The sequence below is a fragment of the Malaclemys terrapin genome, chromosome 16 (genome assembly GCF_027887155.1).
Source record: "Malaclemys terrapin pileata isolate rMalTer1 chromosome 16, rMalTer1.hap1, whole genome shotgun sequence".
Classification (NCBI taxonomy): Eukaryota; Metazoa; Chordata; order Testudines; family Emydidae; genus Malaclemys; species Malaclemys terrapin.
Genome location: NC_071520.1, coordinates 13,331,305 through 13,356,139, shown reverse-complemented (window position 1 = coordinate 13,356,139; position 24,835 = coordinate 13,331,305). Strand labels below are relative to the sequence as shown.

The following is a 24,835-nucleotide window of genomic DNA, read 5'->3' as shown; positions in this document are numbered from 1 at the left end:
TCAGTGTCTACTCGGCGCTTCTTGGCTTGTCTCTTGTATTCATTAAATGGAGCATCTCTTGTCACTGTCCAGCAATAGTCCGCAAGCACTGATGGGCTCCATTTGCCCTGATAGCGTTTCTCCATTGTTGCAATGTCCTGGTGAAATCGCTCACCGTGCTCGTCGCTCACAGCTCCGCAGTTTGGTGGAAAAAAAATCTAGATGAGAGTGCAAAAAATATATCTTTAGTGACATGTTGCAACCAAGGCTTTTGTATGCCTTGAGGAGGTTTTCCACCAACAACCTGTAGTTGTCTGCCTTGTTGTTTCTGAGAAAATTTATTGCCACTAACTGGAAGGCTTTCCGTGCCGTCTTTTCCTTGCCACGCAGTGCATGGTCAAATGCATCATCGCGAAGAAGTTCACGAATCTGAGGACCAACAAAGACACCTTCCTTTATCTTAGCTTCACTTAACCTTGGAAATTTTCCACGGAGATACTTGAAAGCTGCTTGTGTTTTGTTAATGGCCTTGACAAAGTTCTTCATCAGACCCAGCTTGATGTATAAGGGTGGTAACAAAATCTTCCTTGATTCAACAAGTGGTGGATGCTGAACACTTTTCCTCCCAGGCTCCAATGACTGTCGGAGTGGCCAATCTTTCTTGATGTAGTGGGAATCTCTTGCACGACTATCCCATTCACAGAGAAAACAGCAGTACTTTGTGTATCCAGTCTGCAGACCAAGCAAGAGAGCAACAACCTTCAAATCGCCACAAAGCTGCCACTGATGTTGGTCATAGTTTATGCACCTCAAAAGTTGTTTCATGTTGTCATAGGTTTCCTTAATATGGATTGCATGACCAACTGGAATTGATGGCAAAACATTGCTATTATGCAGTAAAACAGCTTTAAGACTTGTCTTCGATGAATCAATGAATAGTCTCCACTCATCTGGATGGTGAACGATGTTGAGGGCTGCCATCACACCACTGATGTTGTTGCAGGCTACAAGATCACCTTCCATGAAGAAGAATGGGATAAGATCCTTTTGACGATCACCGGAACATGGAAACCCTAACATCACCTGCCAGGAGATTCCACTGCTGTAGTCTCGAGCCCAACAGCTCTGCCTTACTCTTGGGTAGTTCCAAATCCCTGACAAGGTCATTCAGTTCACCTTGTGTTATGAGGCGTGGTTCAGAAGAGGAGGATGGGAGAAAATGTGGGTCCTGTGACATTGATGGTTCAGGACCAGAAGTTTCATCCTCTTCCTCGTCTGACTCAAGTGAGTCAGAGTGATGATTCTGGTGCATCAGGAACAGGCAGTCCTTCTCCGTGGGGTACTGGGCGTATAGCTGATGGAATGTTTAGATAATGCACAGTCCACTTTTTTCTTCTTTGGCACACCTTTCCCAACTGGAGGCACCATGCAGAAGTAACAATTGCTGGTATGATCTGTTGACTCTCTCCAAATCATTGGCACTGCAAAAGGCATAGATTTCCTTTTCCTGTTCAACCACTGGCGAAGATTTGTTGCACAAGTGTTGCAGCATATGTGTGGGGCCCACCTCTTGTCCTGATCTCCAATTTTGCAGCCAAAATAAAGGTGATAGGCTTTCTTAACCATAGTGGTTATACTGCGCTTTTGTGATGCAAGTCACTTCACCACAAACATAGCAGAAGTTATCTGCACTGTTCACACAAGTACGAGGCATCTCTGCTCACTTTGGCTAAACAGAAATGTGTCCCTTTGCAAAATCAAACACTGACAAATAAGAGAGCACGACACTGTATGATTTCTAGAGCTTATATAGGGCAATTTGTTCAGCAGAGTGATGTAAGCTTTGTTATGATTGCATCATCCATGACTTCTAGGAATAACATGATGCAATTCATATCATGTATGACGCAATACCAGCTTCAGATTGCATCATTCATTGTTTTGCCTAAAAAGCAAGTACTGTCCAAACCCAGTCATAGATTTATTCATAGATTCAGTCAAAGATGTATTTTAGTCATTTCTGGTTTAAATTGAGATCCCTTCCCTTTATAACTCACTTATCCTCTGCCATTCCCAAGTCAAGGGTCATATATACTGACCCAATAGCATCTCTTGAAAACTAGAGCCAATCAACAATTTTAAGAATCATTTTCGTTCTCAGTGGCCCAGAATTAGTAAAGTTTGACTACATTTATTTCAGAAGCATTTTGGCTGTAGAGCAGTGTTATCATTAACACATTATAAATGATCATTGCTGTTAATTATAATTAATATATTAATGCATAAATTAATCAAGCATTTTCTATTAATTGCTCTGATCAAATCCACCTGAACATTAGCTGATTTTTTTTGCAAAACAATTATTCCCTTTTTTTTGCCTAAAATGGCTGCCTATCTTGGCCCAGTTGGACATTCCATAGATTGTATCATTCTCCACATCCTTTTGAACACATCTGTCTTATATTTTTCTTTTTTTCCCCATTTTGTGCATTGTTCTGCTGCTATTCCATAGGGATGGAAATACTGTCTTTTGGGGAGTGAGACTAGATGTACCATTTTGAGATCTATTGCCAGCCTTTAGCTCTTCTATCCTTGGACTAAACTATAGAACTTCTTTGTTTCAAGCTTGTTGTCCTCTTATTTTTCAAACATTGGATCCCTTCTGTTGTCATTTCCTTGTATTTCTTTACTCAATCTTCACTTAGTGCAGCAGACACTGCAGCTGTGTCTACTTCCTCAACAATAGCGATGAGGTGAGCTTCCTGGCTTCAGTTGTTCAGATTTCCACAGGCAGTGCAAACAACTGTGGAAGATTTACCTTTCAATGGTCAGAAGCTGTTCGCAGATTCCATGGACAACTCTCTTCATACCCTAAAGAACTGTAGGGCAACACTTAGGTCGTTAGGGATAGAGATGTCTCCAAATAAATGGAAATATAGCTGGTTTCAATTGGCACAAAGCTCCAACCTGGCTCAATTTTCTACCTTCCGTAGGCTACCGGAGCCGCTGGCTAAGAGGTCAAGGTTTGCAAAGAAAAAGCCTGCAACCACCTCAACTGCTTCATACAAGTCTGCAACATTGTCCAAATGCCAGTTTTGATGGTTTGGTTGAGAATCCAGACTACCCAATGACCAGGTTTTATCAGCTGCACAAGACAACCCCCATTCCTCAATTTGGACACTGCCTCTTTCTCTTTCATCAAGCCTGGGAGACTATAACATCAGACAAATGGGTAGTGGAGGCTGTTACTTCAGGATATAAAATCCAATTTCCTTCCACTCTGCCCTTCCAACCTCCTTCCCTGTCACTCCTTAGGGACCATTCTTATGAGCAGTTGCTAACATAGGAGATCTCATCACTCCTAAGTCTAGGAGCCCTAGAGCCAGTCCCACTTCAGGACAGGGGGGAAGAGTTATATTCAAGATATGTTCTCAGACCCAGGGAAAATGAGGGTTGGAGGCTAATATTAGATCTCAGACAATTGAACAAGCATGTCAGATATCTAAAATTCAGAATGGCTGGCGTCCCTAGCAGCTACAGTTCCCTCCCTGGAATTAAGGGACTGGTTTGCAACCCTTGACCTCAAAGAAGACTACTCCCACATAGCAATTCATCCTTCTCACAAAAGATTTCTTCATTTCACTTTCAATCACAATTATTACCAGGACCAGGTCTTACCCTTCGGTCTGTCATCCACCCCAAGGTTGTTCTAAAAAATCATGGTGGTCATAGCTGCCTACCTAGGTTGTCTAAGAATAAATCTTTTCCCTACATTGACAACTGGCTCCTTAAGGGTCAGTCATATCAGGAGGAATGATTGGCAGTTCAAACAACTTTTGCCAGCTCTTTAAACAGATCTTACCAAGGCCCCGAGACCTCAGCTGAACACTGACCAATACATAGCTGGAAATCAGTGTGGCTCACTTGTGTATTAGTATTGTTAAAATAGATGTTAAGTTTATAAGAATGTTTTTAGTCTGTATAAAAAGAACAGGAGTACTTGTTGCACCTTAGAGACTAACAAATTTATCTGAGCATAAGCTTTCGTGGGCTACTGCCCACTTCATCAGATGAGTAGAATGGAACATGTAGTATGAAACACTTGTAGGATGCTGAATGTATTAATCTCACTTATAACATCTGTCCCCATGTTATAAGGTGACATTAAGTGTTTGCATTGTAATCCTTTGTGATTGTGTAAGTAATCAAACAGGAAAGAAGCACTAATTAATGTAAAATGCAGGCTTCCTACAGAAGGTGTTAGGTCCTGCCCACCAAGACGACCCACTGAAACCAAATGAGCCATTGCAGAACATCACATAACAAAGACTTTGTTAATTGGATTCCCTTCTCCCTCTCCCCCCTTTAGCGCCCAGGAATGAAGGAGACATGCATGTAAACTTATCCCGTCAGCTTGAACTTTGGGGGAACGGGGATACAAATCTCTTATCAAGAATAAACTATCTTTATGCTGCTTGGAGTCTGAGGGGCAAGGGTTACTAAGTGTAAGCAAAAGATCCCCAGTGCTTGGCCTGAGTTACCTCAAAGGACATATAGAGCTTGCTTATTATAGAAGCTTCTATTACCTTTTGAAAACTAAGACTGTAACTCATTTGTGTGTGTATGTTTACCTGGTTTAATCTTGTAAATAACTCATTTATTTTTCTTAGTAAATCTTTAGTTAGTTTATTATTGGATTGGCTACAAGCTTTGTCTTTAGTGTAAGATATAGGGTGCAATTGACCTGGCGTAAGTGACTGGTCCTGTGAGACTGGGAGTAACCTGAATATTGCTGTGATTTTTGGGGACCATCTATCATAAAGGCAAGCTTGCCTAGGTGGTGAAATAGACTGGAGTATCCAAAGGGACTGCCTGTGACTCTGTGGTTAGGCTGTTAAAGTGCCTGAAGAGTTTTCACTTGAAACATGGTTGGAGAAATCGAAGTATAAAATTCACAACCAGTTTTGGGTGTGTGCCCTGCTTCCTAAGTCTACCCTACGGTTGATACTCATGCTCTTGAGCCACTTGACAACCCCAATACAACAAATATTCTTTATAGGAATGCATCTGGATTCGATAACGGGCGGAGCTTATCTCTCTCTGACAGGTTTCTTGCTCTAAAGAATCTTCTACAGAGTGCAGCTCAGCCCTCAAGTTCCAGCAAGGACATGTCTGTAACTTCTGGGATACATGGCAGCTTGTGTTTTTTATGACACAAAATGCCAGATTGCATCTTCGATGTCTCCAGGAATGGCTCAGACGGTTTATGTACCCAATAAACACAGCGCTGGTCTACACTACGAGTTTAGGTCGACTTTAGCAGGGTTAAATCGAATTAAGCCTGGACACGTCCACATGACAAAGCCCTTTCTTTCGACTTAAAGGGCCCTTTAAACCGGTTTCTTTACTCCACCTCCGACCAGGGAATTAGCACTAAAATCGGCCTTTGCGGGTCGGATTTGGGGTAGTGTGGACGGAATTCGACGTTATTGGCCTCTGGGAGCTCTCCCACAGTGCTTCATTGTGACCACTCTGGACAGCACTCTCAACTCAGATGTACTGACCAGGTAGACAGGAAAAGCCCTGCGAACTTTTGAATTTCATTTCCTGTTTACCCAGCGTGGAGAGCACAGGTGACCACGGAGGGAGGGGGAAGCAAATGAATACAGAACAAATCTGGTCCATCTGTTTTTTACATCTTAAGCTGGCAGCAGACGGTGCAGCATGACTGATAGCCCTCGGCATCTTCTAAGTGCTTGGCAGAAGATACTGTACTACGACTGCTAGCCATCATCGTCAAGACGGTTCAATAGGACTGCCAGCAGGACTGAGTCTCCAGGAGACAAAGCATGTCTGCCCAGGTGCCTATGATTGAACTGGAGTACGACGACGACGGATACCAGTCATAATACACCATCTACTGCCAAAAGGCAAGGGGCTGCTGCTGTGTAGCAATGCAGCCCCATGTCTGCCAGCACCCAGATGACATATAGTGACGGTGAGCTGAGCTGAGCGGGCTCCATGCTTGCCGTGGTATGTTGTCTGTACAGGTAACCCAGGTAAAAAGGCGCGAATTGATTGTCTGCCGTTGCTCTGACGGAGAGGGAGGGGCCTGACTGCATGTACCCAGAACCCCCCGCAACACTGTTTTGCATCATCAGGCACTGGGATCTCAACCCAGAATTCCAATGGGTGGCAGAAACTGCGGGAACTGTGGGATAGCTACCCACAGTGCAACACTCCGGAAGTCGATGCTAGCCTCGGTACTGTGGACGCGGTCCGCCGGCTTCATGCACTTAGAGCATTTTATGTGGGGACACACACAATCGACTGTATAAAACCGATATCTATAAAACCGGCTTCTATAAATTCGACCTAATTTCATAGTGTAGACATACCCACAGTCTCAGCAAGCATGTATCTGTACCCAGACAGGTCCTACAGTCACTCACCTAGTGGATTAATCCATCCAAAGTTCGTTCAGGAATCCTGTTCAGCCAGAATCCCCATACAATCATATTAATGTCAGAAGCTTCCCTCTTGGATAGAGAGCACATTTGATGCCTCACACTGTCCAAGGCAAATGGTCACAACAGGAACAGCACTTGTACATCAATCTATTAGAATTAAGGGCAGTCAGAAATGCTTGCCTCCACTTCCTTCCCCTACTCAAAATCAAGATCATGACAGACAACATAGCATGCATGTATTATATTAATCATCAAAGTGGCGTGCATTCCCCCTCAATCTGCACCAAAGCGATAAAGCTTTGGAACTGCTGCATAGCCAATCGGATGGTCGTCTCGGCTTCTTACCTCTCGAGTGTACAAAACACCATGGCAGGTGACCTGAGCAGATATTTCTCCCTAAATTACAAATGGGAGTTGGACTCTCAAGTCTTCAACAAAGTATTCCTATCTTGGGGATTGCCAGACATCGACCTTCTTGCCATGGCAGCCAACACAAAGCGCAGGAAATTCTGTTTCAGATGGGGGTTCATTCCTGATCTGAAGATGTTTTCCTAATTACATGGTTAAAGGGTCTTTTTTTATGCATATTCTCCAACTCCATTGCTCTTAAAGTTCCTTATCAAGATCAGACCGAACCAAGCCAAAGTCATTTTGATTGCACCAACTTGGCTAAGACAAGTTTGGTTTCCTTACCCCATCTAATTCGCCTCTCGCCATCCGTGGCAGCTCCTGATCAAACCTTGATTGTTCTCAGGATGCAGATCAGAGGCTTCATCTGAATCTGAATGTCCTGTAACTAGAAGCCTGATTCTGCAATGGTTCTTGGGATGAGAGACCACATGTTCATCAGAAGTACGAAAGATACTGTTAAATAGCAGAAAGGATTCTTCTAGGCATACTTACCTTCGAAAATGGAGAAAATATAACATTTTGTGTAACCAGTGCCATCTTTCTCCTATCCAGTTGTCTCTTTCCTCAATCTTGGTTTACCTGTTCGAATTAAAAAAATCAGGCCTTTCTATGAGTTCCATCAAGATTCATTTAGCGGAAATAAGTTTTCCAAGCATTGTTAGAAGGCTGCTCGGTATTCACTCATTCAACCACACTGAGATTCTTCAAAGGATTTATCAATCTTTTCCCTCAGATTGGAGCCCCTGCTCCACATAGGGATTTCAATCTGGTTCTTAACCTCTCATGAAACAGCCCTTTGAGCCACTAATTACATGCTTGCTGCTACATCTGTCTATGAAGACTGCCTTCTTGGTGGCCATCACTTCTGCAGAAAGGGTTAGGGAGATGGGGGCTTTAATGGCAGATGCTCCCTTTCCTTCCTTCCCCAAGGAGAAGATATCTTTGCGACCTCATCCAAGTGTCCCCTGAATTTCCTATCAACCAAACTGTTCATCTTCCATTTTTTTCTAAGTGGCATTAGTCTATACAGGAATTGGCTCTTCATACTCTAGATTGGGGTTCTCAACCTTTTTCTTTCTGAGCCTCCTCCCGCCCCCAACCCACATGCTATAAAAACTCCATGGCCCAGCTGTGCCACAGCAACTGTTTCTCTGCATAGCCAGTAGATTAAAAGCCAAGGCTGGTGTTGGGGGGGAGGAGGGAGGAAGCAGGGCAATTGCCCAGGGCCCCAAGCCACAGATGGCCCTGTGAAGCTAAGTTGCTCAGGTTTTGGCTTCAGCCCCACATGGCGGGGCTCAGGCTTTGGCTTTCTGCCTTGGGCCCCAGTGAGCCTAACACTGGCCTTGCTCTCTGGTTTATTTTGGAGGACCCCTGAAACCTGCTCACAGACTCCCAGGGGGCCCTGGACCCCTGGTTGAGAACCTCTGCTCTAGATGTTAAGAGCCTGTTAGCTGTTTACTTGGACAGGACGAGTCCTCTCAAGAAGAGCCCCTAAACTCTTTGTTTCCACTGCAGATGGGGCTAAGGGAATGCCTGTCTCCACTCAGAGGCTTTCTAAAGGGCTCTCTGGATGCATTATTGCCTGTTATGGGTATCCTGAGGTTCCACCTCCCCAAAAGTGACTGCGCACTCTGCTAGATCACATTCTACATCTGTTGCTCTACTCAAAGATGTTCCAGTTGCTGAAAACTATAGGGCTGCAATATGGTCCTCGGTGCCCACAGTTTCCACCCACTGTGGCTTAATTCATACAGCAAAATTAGAAGCTGCAGTAGGCAACGCAGTTCTTTCTTCAGCGATGGACTCTGTTCTGAAGCTGCCACCTCTTTAAAAGGGGTACTGCTAGGGAGTCACCTAAAGTGGCACACCCACAGGGACACTGCTCGAAGAAGGAGAGATTACTCATTTTGTGCAGTAACTGGAGTTCTTCAAGATGTGTCCCTCGTTGTGTGTTCCGCTATCCGCTCTCTTCCACTCTGCTTCGGAGCCACCTCTGTGGGCTTTGCGGTAGAGAAGGAGCTAAAGGCGGTCCGCCTCTGCAGCCCTATATAGCCTTGTTATGGGGCATGAGGATCTGTAGTGCTCATGCACAGGCAAAAGGTACACTGCTACCAAAAATTTCTGACCAAAAGCACAGGGGCGCATATGGACCTAAAGTGGAGCTCCCACAGGGACAGCACTTGAAGTTACAGCACAAGGTGAATTATTTTTCCTTTCCTCCTTTCCCTGATCTTTGTTCCACAGAAGCCACTGAACAGAATGGCTGCATGGTCCCCATCTCTTGTTGATCTAGTGCATTTCCATGAAAAGAGTATATTTTAGTATTTCTGCTGAGATCCTTGTGAAATTGAACTAGATGTTGGAACATTTTGAGTAAAAACTCCAGTCTCCTCCTTCTGTGAGCAAAAAATCCCTAGATCTCAACTGGCAAATGACCAAAGCCAACATTCACAAAGGCTATCAAACCTCAGTTTCTGTTTCACTAATTTTGCCTGAACCCTTAACTCATCATCTTAACAAGGCATTTCTGGTTTTAGATAATTGCTTATTCAGGAGGAAATGACTGTTCATATTTTCTGACCCTTTCCTCCCCCCCTCCCCCTTTCTGATCTCTCTCTCTCTCTCTCTCTCACACACACTCTTTGAACAGATAGTTTGGGTGTGCTTTTCATGTGGTAAAAACCAATCTAACTCCCTATAAACAGTAACCGTGTGTTCAGCTTTGTAAAATTATGTTAATTCTAGGAAGTGAAAATATTAAATTTAAAACTCAAGTTAAAAAATTGCTATTGTTTGGAACAGAAAAGCTCCAAGTGTAGGTTCTCTGTCATCTTCCCTTACTACTTCCTTCCCACTGACATTTGATGTGGGGACAGGCTGAGCATTTTTTTCACACCACCATTTTGGTCCGGCAGCTCTTCTTCAGAATTAATGCTACGGGGCTATGCATAATCCTGGCCTTCTACATGTAAGTCTTCCAAATGCTGTGAGTAAAAGTAGAAGAGTAGCAGTATTTACACATGTAGCTATGGATGTACTGCTTGTGATCTGAGGTAGGATATGGAATGCTAGTCCAGTTCTGAGAGTTCTTAAAAAGGAAATGTGAGGAAGAGGGGCAATTAGCTGTGTCCTCTATTCCCCTCCCACAGGCTGACCAAATGTCATCTTTTGTATCATGGCACTTTTGATGTTCTCTCGCTCTTCCATATCAGGAAGATAAATGGCAAATTGGAAGAAATTTTCTAAAACATTCTAGAGGGGTTGGCAAGCCTTCTCTGAATCATTACCCAGAGGAAACAGGAGAGTTCTTATTTAAAAAAAAAAAAAAACAACCTGGGGGGTGGGGTGTAAAACTTCATATAATATTTTTTTAATATACCCACTAGAATTGTTTCAGCTTTTTCACCGCCTTTGCTGCACCCACCTGTATTTCCATATTACAGAAAGTGGATCTGGTTTGCAAAATAGATGAAAAGGAATAGGGGCAAATGGAAGAGGAGGATCAAAAGAGAGAGAAACAGTAGATATGCAAAATATGAAAGAGCTAAAAGGAGAGATGACTATAAGAAAAGCTTGCCGCAGGAGACAATGCAACTAGAAGAAAGGATTAGAGAGAAATGTTACTTTATCAAGAAAGATTAGGTGGACCAGAGATTCAGACCTTGAGGACTCTGCTCTCCAAGCCAGCAGGAATTTATCGCTCTTGGAGCAAGCTCACTGATGTCTTCAAGACCCACACTATATGGTGCAACACCTATTAACAAGGATTAAGGATACTTCTGTTTATTACCCTATATTGCACTTTGTTGGCTGAAGGAAGTGGGTTGAACTCTAGAAGGGAAAATACAGCCATGTAATCCACAGAGCTCAAGCCTGACTCCTTTACTCTCCAGCCCCTGAATCCAAGGTCTTGTCTTGGTCTAGATCATGTGGGAAGATCTTACTGTGAAAAGATGTCATGGGGAAGCAAAGAGGGGGCGTTGTGGAAACTTCATGCTAGAAGCAGATTTTAAAAAGTAGCTTTAGGATATTAATGTCCACAGAGATGACCCACACTTTTCATAAGTGGACAGGGGCATCTTTAATGCAACTAGAGGCCACTCCTTTTGGTTAAGAGAGTTCAGTTCCAGACTTTAAGCTGCTGTGCAATGAAGAACAGTGTAGATCTGAATTGCTGCAGTATTAGTCAATAGCTTCCCTCCATCTAGAGTTGGTTTGCTGTATTATTATGGACTTTTGATTAGTCCATGGACTGTGTGCTTTCGTTGGCAAGGTTATTATGCAGGTTGACTAATGTTAGTCTGTTCTTTTGCCCCGAGTGTTGTCTGTATGTTCTTATAATTGTGGGTGAGGTGGGGGGTTGCCCCTCTTTTGTGCATTCTGGGTCTTCACAAGATTTCCACTTGCCTGGAGATTAATCCCAGGCATCATCAAGAGTTCCAGATGGGGAACACAGCCTTCTAGTTGAGGGTAAGAGAAGTGTTTAGTGAAACAGGTGGCTGTAAACAAATAGTGTAAAACATAAATGAGAGACGGAAATGAATACCAGAAAAATATGGAAATGTAGACCTGAAAAAGAACTCCGTGCAAGGTTGAGAGCTTGTCTGTCTCACCAACAGAAGGTGGTTCGATAAAAGATATTACCTCATCCACCTTGTCTGAGGAAATACGTATGCATTTCCCTCTGGATGCTGTTGTAAATTTTATTAGCTCTCTTAAAAGCTTTGAATGTGAATTCTTTTTCTTCTTTCCTGCTCTTTCTGAAAATACTAGAAGTAACTTCTGGATAGAGGATGCCAGTTAAGATGGTATGAGAGATGGAAATGAGAAGAACAAGTTTCCTTGCTCACCCATAGAAATCTGCAGGACCAGGGGTTGATATTCAGAAGGAATATTGTCCCTTGCTAGAAAAGGACAGATGTGTGAAGAAAGAGCATCCTTTCTACTTTTCCTATACTCTGTAATCTCATGCTGAAATGGAACAGAGTTTCAATTTCCGATGTCAGCACCAAACAGCTTGTCATTATCTGTTTTAGCTGCTTTCATTTTAGGTGAATTTGGGCTCTCTCGGGTTGCTTTGTTTAGTTAATAGTTTTATTGTGTCTTAGTTTATATAATCAATACCTTAAGAAAAACATCTCCTAGAACTGTGGTCAGAGAGCCTGTTTGACTCAGGAGTCCAGTATGTTTCCTTCCTATCTGATGTTTATGTGCTCCTCTGTGGGCCAATGCAGGAAAAGGGTCATGACCCTGTCTCTGCCCCCTTTTGGAGTGATTTGCGCTCTTGAGAGGTTCATGGAGGAAGCAGGAGAGACAACCCTAATGAAACTTGAAGGCCCTGACTCTGTTATAGTTACAGTGTAATTGTTTCAGGGGATTGCTCATCACAACTGGATGGAACATCTTGAGTGTGACATGGGGTCACTCCTTTCGTTTAAGAACTGTTGCCAAGACCAGAAATTCTATAGCTAATCCAGTAACTTGCATACTGAGAAGGTTGCTCTGTGCCCAGAATTCTCAAATATTTAATCTGTTAGAGTGCTTTTGTGTAGTGTCAGTAGAAAGCCACAGAAGCCTCATTTTGTTGAGGACAGTCTGCTTTTTCTCCCCAAAGAGATATTCCTAATCCCTGGGGAATCCCTTCCCTCAAAAAAATTTAAGGTAAGCAGCGTGGAGCAGATAGCACTCCCTGCCTATCTGCTTTCAGAATGGCTGAGATGGGCACAATGGATACTTTCTGAATCCTGTCCACAAGCCTTCATGTACCCTGCATTAAGCTGGAACTGAATACTGCAGCAACATCCTCCCTCTTGCTTCAGTGCTGAATTCTGCAGCCAATGGAAATTCTGAAGCAGCCTGAAATAAATGTGAAAATGAACAATGCAATCAGTACAGTATTCTTTGTGGTATTTATTTTGATGTAAAATTCAGTTTATTTTATGTTGTCCTCAGATTTTCACTTAGCTGCAGATTTTTATTAACAATGCAAAACAGAATTGTAAAATTTGTTAGGAGGGAGCAGAGTGTTTGTTTATGAAGGTTTGGAGTTCTGGGACCCTGGAGGCATTTGAAGCTTTTTAAAGCTTCTCACTCCTTCTCTTGGTTTCATGTAAACAGCTCTGTTGGCTGTAACAGAAGGGAGGAGAGCCTTAAGGCTGAAAGAATGGTGGCCAGCACACACAAGCTGTGCAACAGAGTGGTGTTTTGAACATAAATTCCATTCAGTGACTGACTGGATGGGAGAACCTCTGCCAAGTGACCTGGATAGTGATGATAAGTAATAGAAACCCTGAAGAGGACTGCAAATGTTGTCAGTCTCTGCTGGGTCTGAAATGTCTGAACTGTTAAGTCTGAGTACATTAAAGGGCATATTTGGTTAAAAAATGTACTTTTCAAATGATGTGAAAACTTAATGGTATGTCAGTCAGACTGAGTAACTTTTTCCTGTCTGCTCTCCAGTTGGTTCCATGGCAGCTCCAGCAAGTGCTTCTATACGGTGTGTTTTGTTCTAGTTAAGAGTTCCAGCTTCTTTGATTGCTGAAAAATAGGCTTTTAAAAATAGCAGATTTTTTTATTGCAGTTCTTGTGTTCTGAATTCAGAAATACGTTTTCCCTGGAGATAGATGACAGCCAGGGAAGGCTTGGCTAGATCCTTCTATATGTGTGGGATTCTTCTGGGAGTACTCTGGATGAGGATGTATCTTTAACTCAGCTCAGACTGTGAGATTGAGCAGGATTCGGCTTCAGCTGGAGGCCCTGGTACGATTCTGGTTGACTGCTTAAACATCTGGTGTTTTTTCCCATCACAATGCAAAAGTACAGTTGAAGGAAAGCAAACAAGGTAGTTGGTTCTTAACGGCAAATTCCTTTATGCTTTACGATTGGGTCTGAAGACAAGATGAGTAGATAGCATAGGGGAGTAGTCATAGTTAATTAAGTGCACTTGTATGAAGCTGTATAGTTCATTGCAAGACAGTGATGAAAAGTCAGTGCAAAAGCTGATGAGGAATCTTCCTTTTCAATCTCTTTCTCACCCTGTAATTGTAGAACATTGAAAAGGAGATGAGTTTAAAGGTAAGTATGGCACCTGGATTATTTTCTTCATCACAGTAACATCTGTCTGTATGTAGGTAGGACTGTACAAAGTACATTATTACTTGTTCAGTACCAAAATATGGTAATACCATAACTGTAGAAATGAAACACTGTAAACTGTGCTCAGTTGAACTTGAGCATTCTGGAGGCTTGAAGTGTGTGGAGGTGAGCCTTTCTCCACAAGCGGCTAATGCTGCCTGAAAGTTATTTTCCCGATAGTGATTTTGGTTAGATGATTTGATATCCTAACATGTTGTAAAATAGTTTACTGTGTGGTAATCCTGCCACGCACTTTAGTTTTCAAACAAAGAGTCCTTGGAGACCTGTAGAATGGTCATTCTCTAACTTTCCAGCTGATACCCAGTGTGTGGGGGAAAGTAGTTAAAATGTTGACTGGGCAGATGGGAAGAAGCTGGGGGAAAGCATTGTCTACTGGTGTCATGTCCTAAAGTTTGGTCTGAGTGAGCTACATAATGCAAGTGAAAGATGAGATAGAGAGTTGTGTATGATTAATTTATAAATGAACAGTAAATCGACGTGTAGGGCTGCTTCAGCTGGGAAGACTGTTTTTATCTACTTGTGTGTTGCCATCGTTGAGGTCAACTAACCCTTTGAGGATTTGGTGGGAACCAGTTTAATTATAACCTTGCTTCTTTGTATATCCTCTTTAGAATTAGTGCATCCAGGTGAAGCCAAGAAGCATAGTCACAGGGCTTTAATAGTTTAAAAATATTTACAACCAAGAGACCTTTCTCTCTACAGACTTATTTTGTGCATTCAGAAAGCTTTCAATGTAATATTTCACTTTTAATCTACAAGGTCAATAAGTGTTAGATAGTGAGCTGCTTGATAGCACAGTTTTATCAAAACATAGAGGGTGCTTGTGAAAAGTAGCAGTTGAGGGTGGAACAGCGGTGGGCAAACTATGGCTCGGGGGCCACATCCTGCCCTTCAGACATTTTAATCCGGCCCTCACGCTCCCCCCAGGGAGTGAGGTCCACGCCTCCACGTAGGAGCTGGAGGGTGGGACATGCCGCTGTTTCCGGGAGCTGCTTGAGGTAAGCACCGCCTGGAGCCTGACCCCCTCCCATGCCTAGGCCCCCTGCCTCAGTCCTGATTCCGCCCCCCCTGCCCTCCGAACCCCTTGGTCCCAGCCCGAAGTACCCTCCTGCCCCCACAACCCCTCATCCCGAGCCCCATCCCAGAGCCCTTCCCCTCCCTCCCCCCACACTTCAACCCCCTGTCCTAGCCCAGAGCCCCCTCCCACATCCTGAACGCCTCATTTCTGGCCCCACCCCATAGCCCGCTCCCCTAGCCAGAGCCCTTACCCCCTCCCATACCCCAACCCCCAATTTCGTGAGCATTCATGGCCTGCCATACAATTTCCATACCCAGATGTGGCCCTCCGGCCAAAAAATTTGCCCACCTCTGGGGTGGAGGGAAGTGACAATAGTGCCACAAAGGTTGGTCTCAGAACAATTGTAGTTACTATTCTGTTTACGGGAATAAGTAACCTGTAATAAAGGGATGAAGTTTGCTGATAAAATTGGAAGAAGCAGAAGGAAGAATGGGGAAGTGTTGATATTAAAAAAAGATGGCTGGAAAGAAGAGCAGTGTGGAAAGCAAGAGAAGTCTGCAGGACAACCTCTGTGCATTGTGCATAGCTCTACTCAGTGCTTCTCTTTTGAAAACATGGGAAGTTGGCCCCCAAATAATAGGGTGGGAGTATAAGAGGTTTACAAATGTATAAATAAATTATATGGGGTGGAACAGCAAATTCACCAAAAAGGAGTAGGAGGCAGACCTACTGTGGACAGGCTTTTTACATAGCTGTTTTTGATGTTCAGCTATCATGTGTTCTTCGCTGTAATCCGTTTCTTCACTTCCACCTTGTAATAAATTCTAAAGAACTTTGCTCACATTTAGAGTACAGCTAAAATTAGCAAAACAAAACCTTTAAACAAGCATGAAAGATTAAATATTTGTACGTCTTGCTCTCTGGACAAGTTTGGAAAGCAGGGTTCACCTCTTTAGCAGGTATTCTCAAATTAATGAGATTCTTCCTACTACTTTATTAAACGGCATGGTCAAGATGAGGATTCCAGTCTGCAGATGTACCCCTCGAGAATTTCTGTCATTGAACAAGGGAAATAGTGGGAGAGTTGGTATTGGCATAGCAACAGTAGTATTTGTTATTTAGATGGAGACAGTCAGTGATCTCTGCCACCACTACTGATGTATGGATATTGTTTGAACATAATTTTTAAAATCTGGTTAACATCCATCTTAAACACATTTTATTAATATGGGGGGGAAAAGTCCCCTCAGATTTGTTAAGCATTGCAAAATCAATGCTGACTGGTCATAATTTAATTATAACTATCCATTTGTCGCCAGTGTCTTTCCCAAAGATTTCTTTGGCTCCTGAGATTTAGTTAAGAGTTCAGGATGTGAGCACAAGTGTGTTTAAAATTTGCTAGTGGGGAAACTGAATTATAAGGAATCACATTATTGGTACCAGACCAAAGGTTGGTTGCTCCATGGCTAATGCTTGGCAACCACCAAACAGGTGAAGCCTTTATGCTAACAATCTATTTGAAGATACACTCCTACAATAGCTGGCTGACAGTTGAGAGACTCTGAATTAGATCAGAAAAATGTTATTTGCGGGTCCAAGGATAGGCTAGCTTGTCTTGTTTGATAATGAGATTTGTTTTTTGTAACACCAAAACACTAAAACCTTTGAATTTAGGTGAGGTTCAGAAAAAACCCTCATAATATTTAACCTTCTCTTACCTTTTTCAGGAATTCATTGGCAAATATATCTAAGGTGTGTACTGTGGATTCTGTAAGACTCTGTTCCTTATCCAAATTTCCTTATTTAAAGAACCATTGCATTAGTTCATTCATTGTACCCCATCTCACGCTGAAACAGTATCCACAGAATGCAGAGGAACCTGGTCCATATTTTTAGTTTTCTGTTCTGTCTTTTACCATGGATCCATCTTTAGAGATTTCTTCTCTTGATTTCTTTGCAGGGAATCTGGCGAATCCCCGTGGATGAAATTGACCGCCCGGGCAGCTTTGCATCTCATATGAACCGCTCCATTGTCCTGCTGCTGAATGTGCTGTCTCAGCTCAAGGATTACAACACCCTGCTGAAAGTCTCGTCCATGCTGCAGAGGACACCTGATCAGGGAAAGTGAGGCCATACGTTTAGTCTTTTCTTTCCATTTTGAATATTTTCCCCTCTCTCCCCCCATTTTTCCTGTTTCTTTGGAAAAATCCTTAACTGCTTTAAAAAATAAAAATAAAACCCTGATCTATAACACCATAAATTACATTTCTGTTGAAGGAAGAATATATTTCAAGAGAGTGAATTACTATGGTTCTGAGGCAGTTTGACTATGCTTAAAAATGGTACTAAGACCTAGAACTCCTGGGGTCAGATTCTTATCCCTACCAGAGCTGCTTTACACTCCTCCAGCATAAAGCAGCCATTGAGCTGGCTTACCTGACCTGAGGAGTCCTCTTATATGAGAAGAACCATAGGTGTCCAAGAGGCAGCATAGTAGCATATATCGCCCCTGTCCTCCCCTCTGGCACAGGAGGCATGTTCAGGAGTTGAGGTTCAGACACTCCTTTGTCCCTGCAATTCCTGAGTGACTGACTAGCCCCTAACTGGCTGTTGGCAACTGCCACAATGTAGGAGTTAATCTAATACAGGAGTGATCTAATTTTAATTACATTTGAAAGAGTGCCATTTTAATGTCGGCTGCATATATAGGTAGAAAGGCCAGAATTTAAATATTGCAGGATAAATTAAAAACCCCATAAAATTTCAGTTGGTTACTGAGAAGGAAATATGTACAGGATGCAGTTTTTAAGAAATTGAAATTAAGATGGATGGTAACAGGCTGTGGTGGCTGGAAGCATTACACAGCTCACTGTGTATGTTTTTCAGTGTGTGAGAGCTTCTGAGTTTGCATATGGTGCAGTACATTCATGTATATGTGATCACATGTTCAGCAAAGTTGCAGCCAAAAATATGTTAATTTTTAGCATATCAAAAGTACTGGAGGACAGAAGGCTTTAAATTTATACCAGGACAGTCCATGGCTGTGTTCAAAATGCAGCATAATCATTTACAGTTCTAAACTGAAGTTTAGAGTATTCTTAACTTGTCTAAAATATGGTCCGCTTGTGCCAACCAGAGCAAGCTATAGCTACGTGAGGTGCCTGTAAGTTGTGGAAGTAGAGTGTTTTTCTCCGACAAAGTGAAAATATTGGGGTGTATATATAGCATGTGCCAATTATATTTGATATTTTTAGTTTTACTAAAGGAGGTTTTTCTTTGACTTTAACCTAATTCAAATAAACTGTCAGTTGTAATAAATCAGAGAATTGTCATCAATTCAGTAATCATTCATTTGAAAAAACAAAACAAAATGGTTTGATTAGGTAAGTGCTATAAAAAATACACATTTGGTGCATTTCTGACTAAATGTAGTTCCTGCATTTGTAGCCAGTGCTGGTTAGAAATAGTCAACTTTGAGGCTGAAATGCTGTTTTTCATCACACTGGGTGGGTGAAGCTGGTTGCTGAGAACGTTTTCTCTGAAAACTTTCTTTTAAAGTGAAATACACAATTAGGAATTGCAACTCAGTGAGGCTACAGTGTTTCATTGGGGGGGGGGTTAAATATGGAGTTTAAGTAGGTTCCAGCCAATTCACAGCACTTTTCTGTGGCACTTAATGTAAATAGTTAGGATTTAATGTAAATAATCATTAGGAATTATATGTGTTAATTCACTAGCTTTTTAACTCTAGAAATCTGGATTCAAAGGCAACTTGGAACACAAGTGAAAATAATCTGTTGATCCTCCCTTAGCCTCAAATGGACATTTATCCAGGTTACAAAAGCCATCTCGCAATTCAACCCAATTCTGCATAATTGACATCCTCTGCTCAGGAGAAGTCTAGATTTTGACTAACAAAGATAGTGTAGGTCAGAATTTGAGGGGTATTGAAAATTTGTGCACCATTTCTGACATTTTTCACAGCTATAGATAATACTGTCAGTGTCTTGCCAATACAAATACATTCTCCACAAAGTGCCTCTCAAACTTGGGAGGGATATAAGGGAAGTTTGAAGCAGTTTGGTGTAGAAGTGTAAATTTTTGCTGGCTTTTTTCCTGCAACATCTGTTCTAAACAGATTTTATTTTTTTAGAAAGTTTACATTTATTCTTGTTTTTAAAACCCTAGAACTTTTGGATGCTTAATTTCCTTTCTTATCTTCTGATTGTGGCATAGGAAGTACTTACGGGATGCAGATCGCCAGGTTCTTGCACAAAGAGCCTTTGTTCTCACAGTGAAAGTATTGGAGGACACACTCAACGAGCTGACAGAGGTAAGAAAGCATCTGTGCAACTGCCCAGAAAACTTCAGTGGTGCAGTGCAGTGGTGGCCTATTGCTCAGTCGTGAAAACCAGAGACATTCATGAAGAGTGGGTTTGATTCTGCTTTTCCTTAAACTTGTGGAAGTCAGAAATAACTGCTCTTACCCCCACGTAATTCCATTAGTGTAAAAACAATGCTAGTGAGCAGAATCTGGCCCAGGATCTTTAGTTAGCACGACCAGAGGCTCTGCTAGCAGAATAAACCTAGACTCTGTAGGTCTGGATTTGTTTCTTTAATACTCTTTCTTCACAGCCACATGCATGTTAGTTATGTTTATAGCTTTCATTAAGTGGTATCATTCAGAGTCCAGTCATTTTGTGAAAGGAATAAAAGAATAGCCATATGTCTCATGTCTCTCTGAAAAAGAGCTAAACTGCTGAATCAGTGAGCATCCAACATTCCATATTGTCTGCAAGTTAAATCAGTATCAGGGCTTGTCTGCATGGCAAGTCACTATATGGCAAGCCAGCATGCCAGTCTACAGCACACCAGCTTTTTGCACGGTAGCATCCCATGTGGACACGGATACAGTGCAAGGAAAGTCCTAGAGTAGAGCAGCATTCCAGTTGCAATGTAGCAGTGTCCACATTGATGTTACTGTGCAGCAAGCTAGTGTGCTGTAGATTCACATCCTGGCTTGCCATGCAGTAATTTGCTGTGTAGATAAGTCCTCAAACTAACTTTACTGGAACTTGGAAGCATATTAGGCAAACAAATCAAGGGAAGAGCTCTGGTCTAAGGATTTCTTTGGTTAAGAAGAATACAAGCTAATAAACTCACTGAAAACAAGTTTAAAGGAGTTGGACCTTTATATGTACTGCAGTTCTTCCATCTGGATGTAGTAAGAATGACAGCAGTAGCATTTGATATCAGCTGTGGTCTGAAAGAGGAGAAGGTATTCTCTGGTGATATTCCAAAGATAGATTTCACTACAGCAAAGCCATAACATTCAAATGTTAGATCAGAGTCCATGATATCTTTTAAGCCTCTAACCACAAGAGAAGGTTATGTCTTAGAAACCAAAATGAAGATTATGAAATTGATGTTAGTGTTTAGGTGCCAAAAGAAATAATTTGGTTTTGGTTGCAGTATGATGGAAATTTCTAGCTATCTAAACCCTGATTTTGCCTAATCAAATATATGGCATAGACTGAAGCAGCAAAAGGAATTTTTAAGAATAAAATAAACCTTCCATTGCATTTTTTTATCCAGTTTATGCTATTGGTTCAACTGCGATCTTTTCATCAGAATATTGTAACCAGTCTTAAAGCTAGTGACTTGAATTAATTTTAACAGATTTTTTTTTTTTTTTAAGAACTAAGCAAGAATGAACACTAAATAAACTCATTCTCTTTAGCACCAAAGACAGCAACACAACAATGGTCCTTATTGTCAGCCTTCATGTTACCTGTAGTTGGCTTTTCAAACACTAAGCTTCTTCTGATTTCAGTGATAATTAAAAAGGATGATCTTTTTTTAAAGGTATCAGAAGATCAAGGTTCCAAATCTTGTAGCCTTGCGTTAGGAAAGATGACAACAGATGTTTCCAACAAAGCTAGTGCTGAAGAGGGAAAGGAGGTCCTTCCCAAAAAGCCAGCTTTCTCCGATGGAGCAGTATGTGGTACTGAGAATGGAGTAAAAGAAGTGACCCAGGGACAAACCCTCAATGCTATGGACACATTGGAACAAGAGGATAAGAATGACAAGGAGATGAAAGAGGTTCTCAGGCCTGGCTCAGTTGAGCCCATGGATTTTGATGGATATTCCAAAGACCCTGAAAAAATTGATTCTTCCTTTAAACATACTGAGCCAGATCGTGTTCAGTCTGGCAGGAATTCAAAGGACAAAACCCCTGAAAGCAGGACTGCAGAACTCTCCCTGGAGGAGTTAAGTATCAGCTCAAAACAGCAACAACAGCAGGCAGCTAAAGGAACTGTTCAGGCAGCACCTGCAGAGGAAGCTGTCCAGAGATCAAGCAGAAAGAGGAAGTTACTAGATGATGCAGAGTCTGGGAAAACTCTGTTACTGGATGCCTACCGGGTGTGGCAACAAGGTCAGAAGGTCATGGCCTATGACCTGGGCAGGATTGAGAAGATCATGTCAGAAACATACATGCTGATTAAACAGGCAAGTGATTTTACTATCAGTTCAACTTTCTCTGTAGATTTTGGGCAAACAGCTTCCTCTGTTACCTGAAGAGGAGCTCTCTGTCTCTCTCAAAAGCTTGTCTCCCATCAATAGAAATTGGCCCAATAAAAGATATTACCTCACCCACCTTGTCTCTCTGTTACCATTGTCATTTTATGACTCAAGATGGCAGGGAGTGATTATTAATCAAAATATGTCACCTATGTTAGGAACATAAATCCCTAATGCATCCTTACTTTGGAGCTCTTAATTTTTGGAGTTGCATCATGTCCTATCTATAAGGTAAGGTACATTAAAACAACTATTTTTAACAAACATTTCTGGTTTATGATCTTGGCAGAGAGGGGTGCAAGAGGGACTATGTTTGTTGCTTCCTTGGTCAGTAGGATTCACTGATAGTTGATGCACTTGGGCAATAGGGAGAGTGGGCCTTCAGCTCTTCCCAGCGTGAAATTTTGCAGTGGCTTTGTTAGCATAAAGTCTGAATCTGCCTATTGCACTGTTGACATATTAATCAATCTGGTTAAACCAGAGAGCAACAGTGAACACCGTATCCAGCAAAATATAAAAGGAGCCCCATATTTCAGATGACCTCCTACCATCCCACCAAATTGCCTCTGGGCAAGGAAGCACTTTGCCACAGAGCCTCTTGCCGGGACAAGGGCATTGTTTGCAAGATGCAAAGTCAAACCCACACTGTGTTGGAACTCAAGGGCCTGCTTCTGCTGCACTGAAATCAGTGTAGCTTTTCTGCCAGTTACTAAATCATCCTGGCTTCATCAAGTGTCCTTCTTTATTCAGGTGGATGAGGAAGCAGCCCTGGAACAGGCAGTCAAGTTCTGTCAGGTGCATATGGGAGCCTCAGCACAGAAACAGGTAAGCACTAAACCATTCTTTCATCCCTTTACCATCATCAACACTGTTATTTTATGGTCTGATAGTTAGCAGACAAGGGTCTGTAAGTCACATAAGAAACATCTACTTCCTCTTAGCATTGTTTTTGAGGAACAAGTATCGTTGGAGGTCGAGGGAGGAGGGGTTTCACACTTTGAATGTTTAATCAAGTGTTTGTTGCTAAGGATAATTCAATTCTTATTTGTTTCTTAGCCCTTTGTCACATTTCCTTTTTTCTTTGTCTACTGGCTGAAATTTATTTATTTAACCCTTTATACTCTCTTTCCCCTCATCAGTTTTTATGATATCAGTCATTACAAAGGCTGTTGCGGGATTGCGATGACTTGTAATCTATTGTACAATTGAGGTGAGCTGATTTAAGATGAGAGATCTAGGTAGCTAACAGTGGAAATCAGAGTGATTTCCGTACTTTTACAATGACTCCTCTATCTAAATCTTCTAAACCTTTGGACCAGCAGCAACAGATCTGTACGTATTGTTATATGTAAAGGTCTCATTTTTCATGGTCACCCAGCAACTCTGTGGTTTCTGGGTTGTACTCCAAGCAACAGCTGTGGAACCTGAAGGCAGATGGTTATTTACCTACCCTTGGAGAGAGACCTAAAGCCAAGAAGAAAGAGCAAACAGGTCAGTAGGTGTGTCCTATGGTGATTCATGTTGCTGGCAAACCATAGAGTTGGCAAAACCACAGGATTTTATGGTTTATAGCATCAGCACACATGGATTAAGAGCAGAAACAGTGACTCTAAAGTACAACTAGGAAAAATCCCAATGTGCCTACTTAATAGCCAGTTTTTAAATATTACTCAGCTGCCTTATACATTATTTCAAAATGTAAAAATCTAGCTATATTGTAGATTGACAGCTCTCAAAAATGTATGAACAATAAACACAAATTTGTTTGAAATATTTAAAGAAGTCCAAGTTAGAAACTTTTTATTGCTTTCCTAGGATATAAAGTGGTAGAAGTATTATTTTAAAATTGTAAAACTAGATACAAAAAGTGCCACTGGGTGAGATTTTCTGCACCAAAAATGAGGAATTGTGCATACATACTGAGCCAAATTCAGCCATGACTTAAATATAATATATTCCTCATTCATAAGAACATTGAAAAATGGATGAAAGTGGTAAAGTTGTGTATCTTGTATCAGTTTGGTATTTAATGGGGGTTGCAAAATGAGTATAACTTACACACCACGGAGTCTGGAGCAGGAAAAGAACTAACAAGAGGATGAAAGATAAGCTGGAGGTATGCTTTCTCCTACACCTACCTATTTAGTTGCTTTTCTTGCTACAATCCCACACACATCTCCTAGATCATTAAGTTGCACTTATTTTTTCACATCTACTGAATACCTAATCAATTCAAGTTATATCACCTGTTTTACAGTCTACTTAGACTGCTAGTTAAAGTTGCTGATTTTGGCCCAGAGACTTCCATTGTGGGTTCATCTGCTTACTCTCCCTACCTTATGGCAATTTTATGTGCATGCTTGTATGTCTCAAACTATAAAGACAAATTCCCCTGTTCCAAATAACTTTGAGACCCCTAGTTGTTAATTTATTTCGTCTATTCCACCTGTTTTGCTTATGATGCTGCCAAGATATGTGAAGTGTCAGACCTCTTCTATGTCAATCCCAGAATGGTCCCTTAGCATATATTCTATCAGTTTGATCTTGTATTTTGTATTTGTATAAAGATCTAAGTACCTTTCCCAGACATGAGAAAGAGCTCCGTGTAGCTCGAAAGCTTGCCTCTCTCACCAACAGAAGTTGGTCCAGTAAAAGGTATTACCTTACCTACTATGTCTCGCTAATCCCAGAAAGTGTTATTGGGGTTGATTCTCATGGTTTTAGTTTTCCTAGTGTTGATTTTCAGCCCTAGTAACATATGTCTGGAGATGGTTTGTTTTAGCTTGCATATCTTTGTGGGTATGGGACAGCAAGCTGATGTTATCTGCAAAGTCAGGGTCTTCTAGTTTCTGTGTGAAAGTCTGTTGCAAACCCTGGGCTGTTTGTGGTTTTTCTCATTACCCAATTTGTTACTAATAGGAAAGTCATCTGTGACATAAGATGTACTTGTCTGATGCCGGTAGTTACCTTGAGTGGCTTAGTCACTTTGCTGTTATGTATTACTTGGCATGTTATATTTTCATAGAAGCTTTGAAGAATAATCACAGATTTCTGGGGGATTCCATAGTGATGCAGCAATTTCCAATAGACAGTTCTATCGACTGTGTCAAAGTCTTTTTAGAAATCTATTAAATTCATGTAGAGCGATGACTACAATTCGATCAACAGTTCTATGATGATGCATGGGGTTACTGTTTGATCTTTGCATTACAGCCTGAAT

At 41.7% G+C, this 24,835-nt stretch overlaps 1 protein-coding gene across 7 annotated transcripts in view; it reads left to right on the top strand.

Annotated features, from left to right (window-relative positions):
- CABIN1 (calcineurin binding protein 1) overlaps positions 1-24,835 on the top strand; it is a 204,319-nt gene that overhangs the window by 135,552 nt on the left and 43,932 nt on the right. For all 7 annotated transcript variants that reach the window (XM_054006388.1, XM_054006393.1, XM_054006392.1 and 4 more), the window contains 4 exons: positions 16,994-17,157; positions 19,270-19,366; positions 20,899-21,543; positions 22,366-22,440. In XM_054006388.1, coding sequence (XP_053862363.1) covers positions 16,994-17,157; positions 19,270-19,366; positions 20,899-21,543; positions 22,366-22,440 — 981 coding nt within the window. The remainder of the gene's footprint in view (positions 1-16,993; positions 17,158-19,269; positions 19,367-20,898; positions 21,544-22,365; positions 22,441-24,835) is intronic.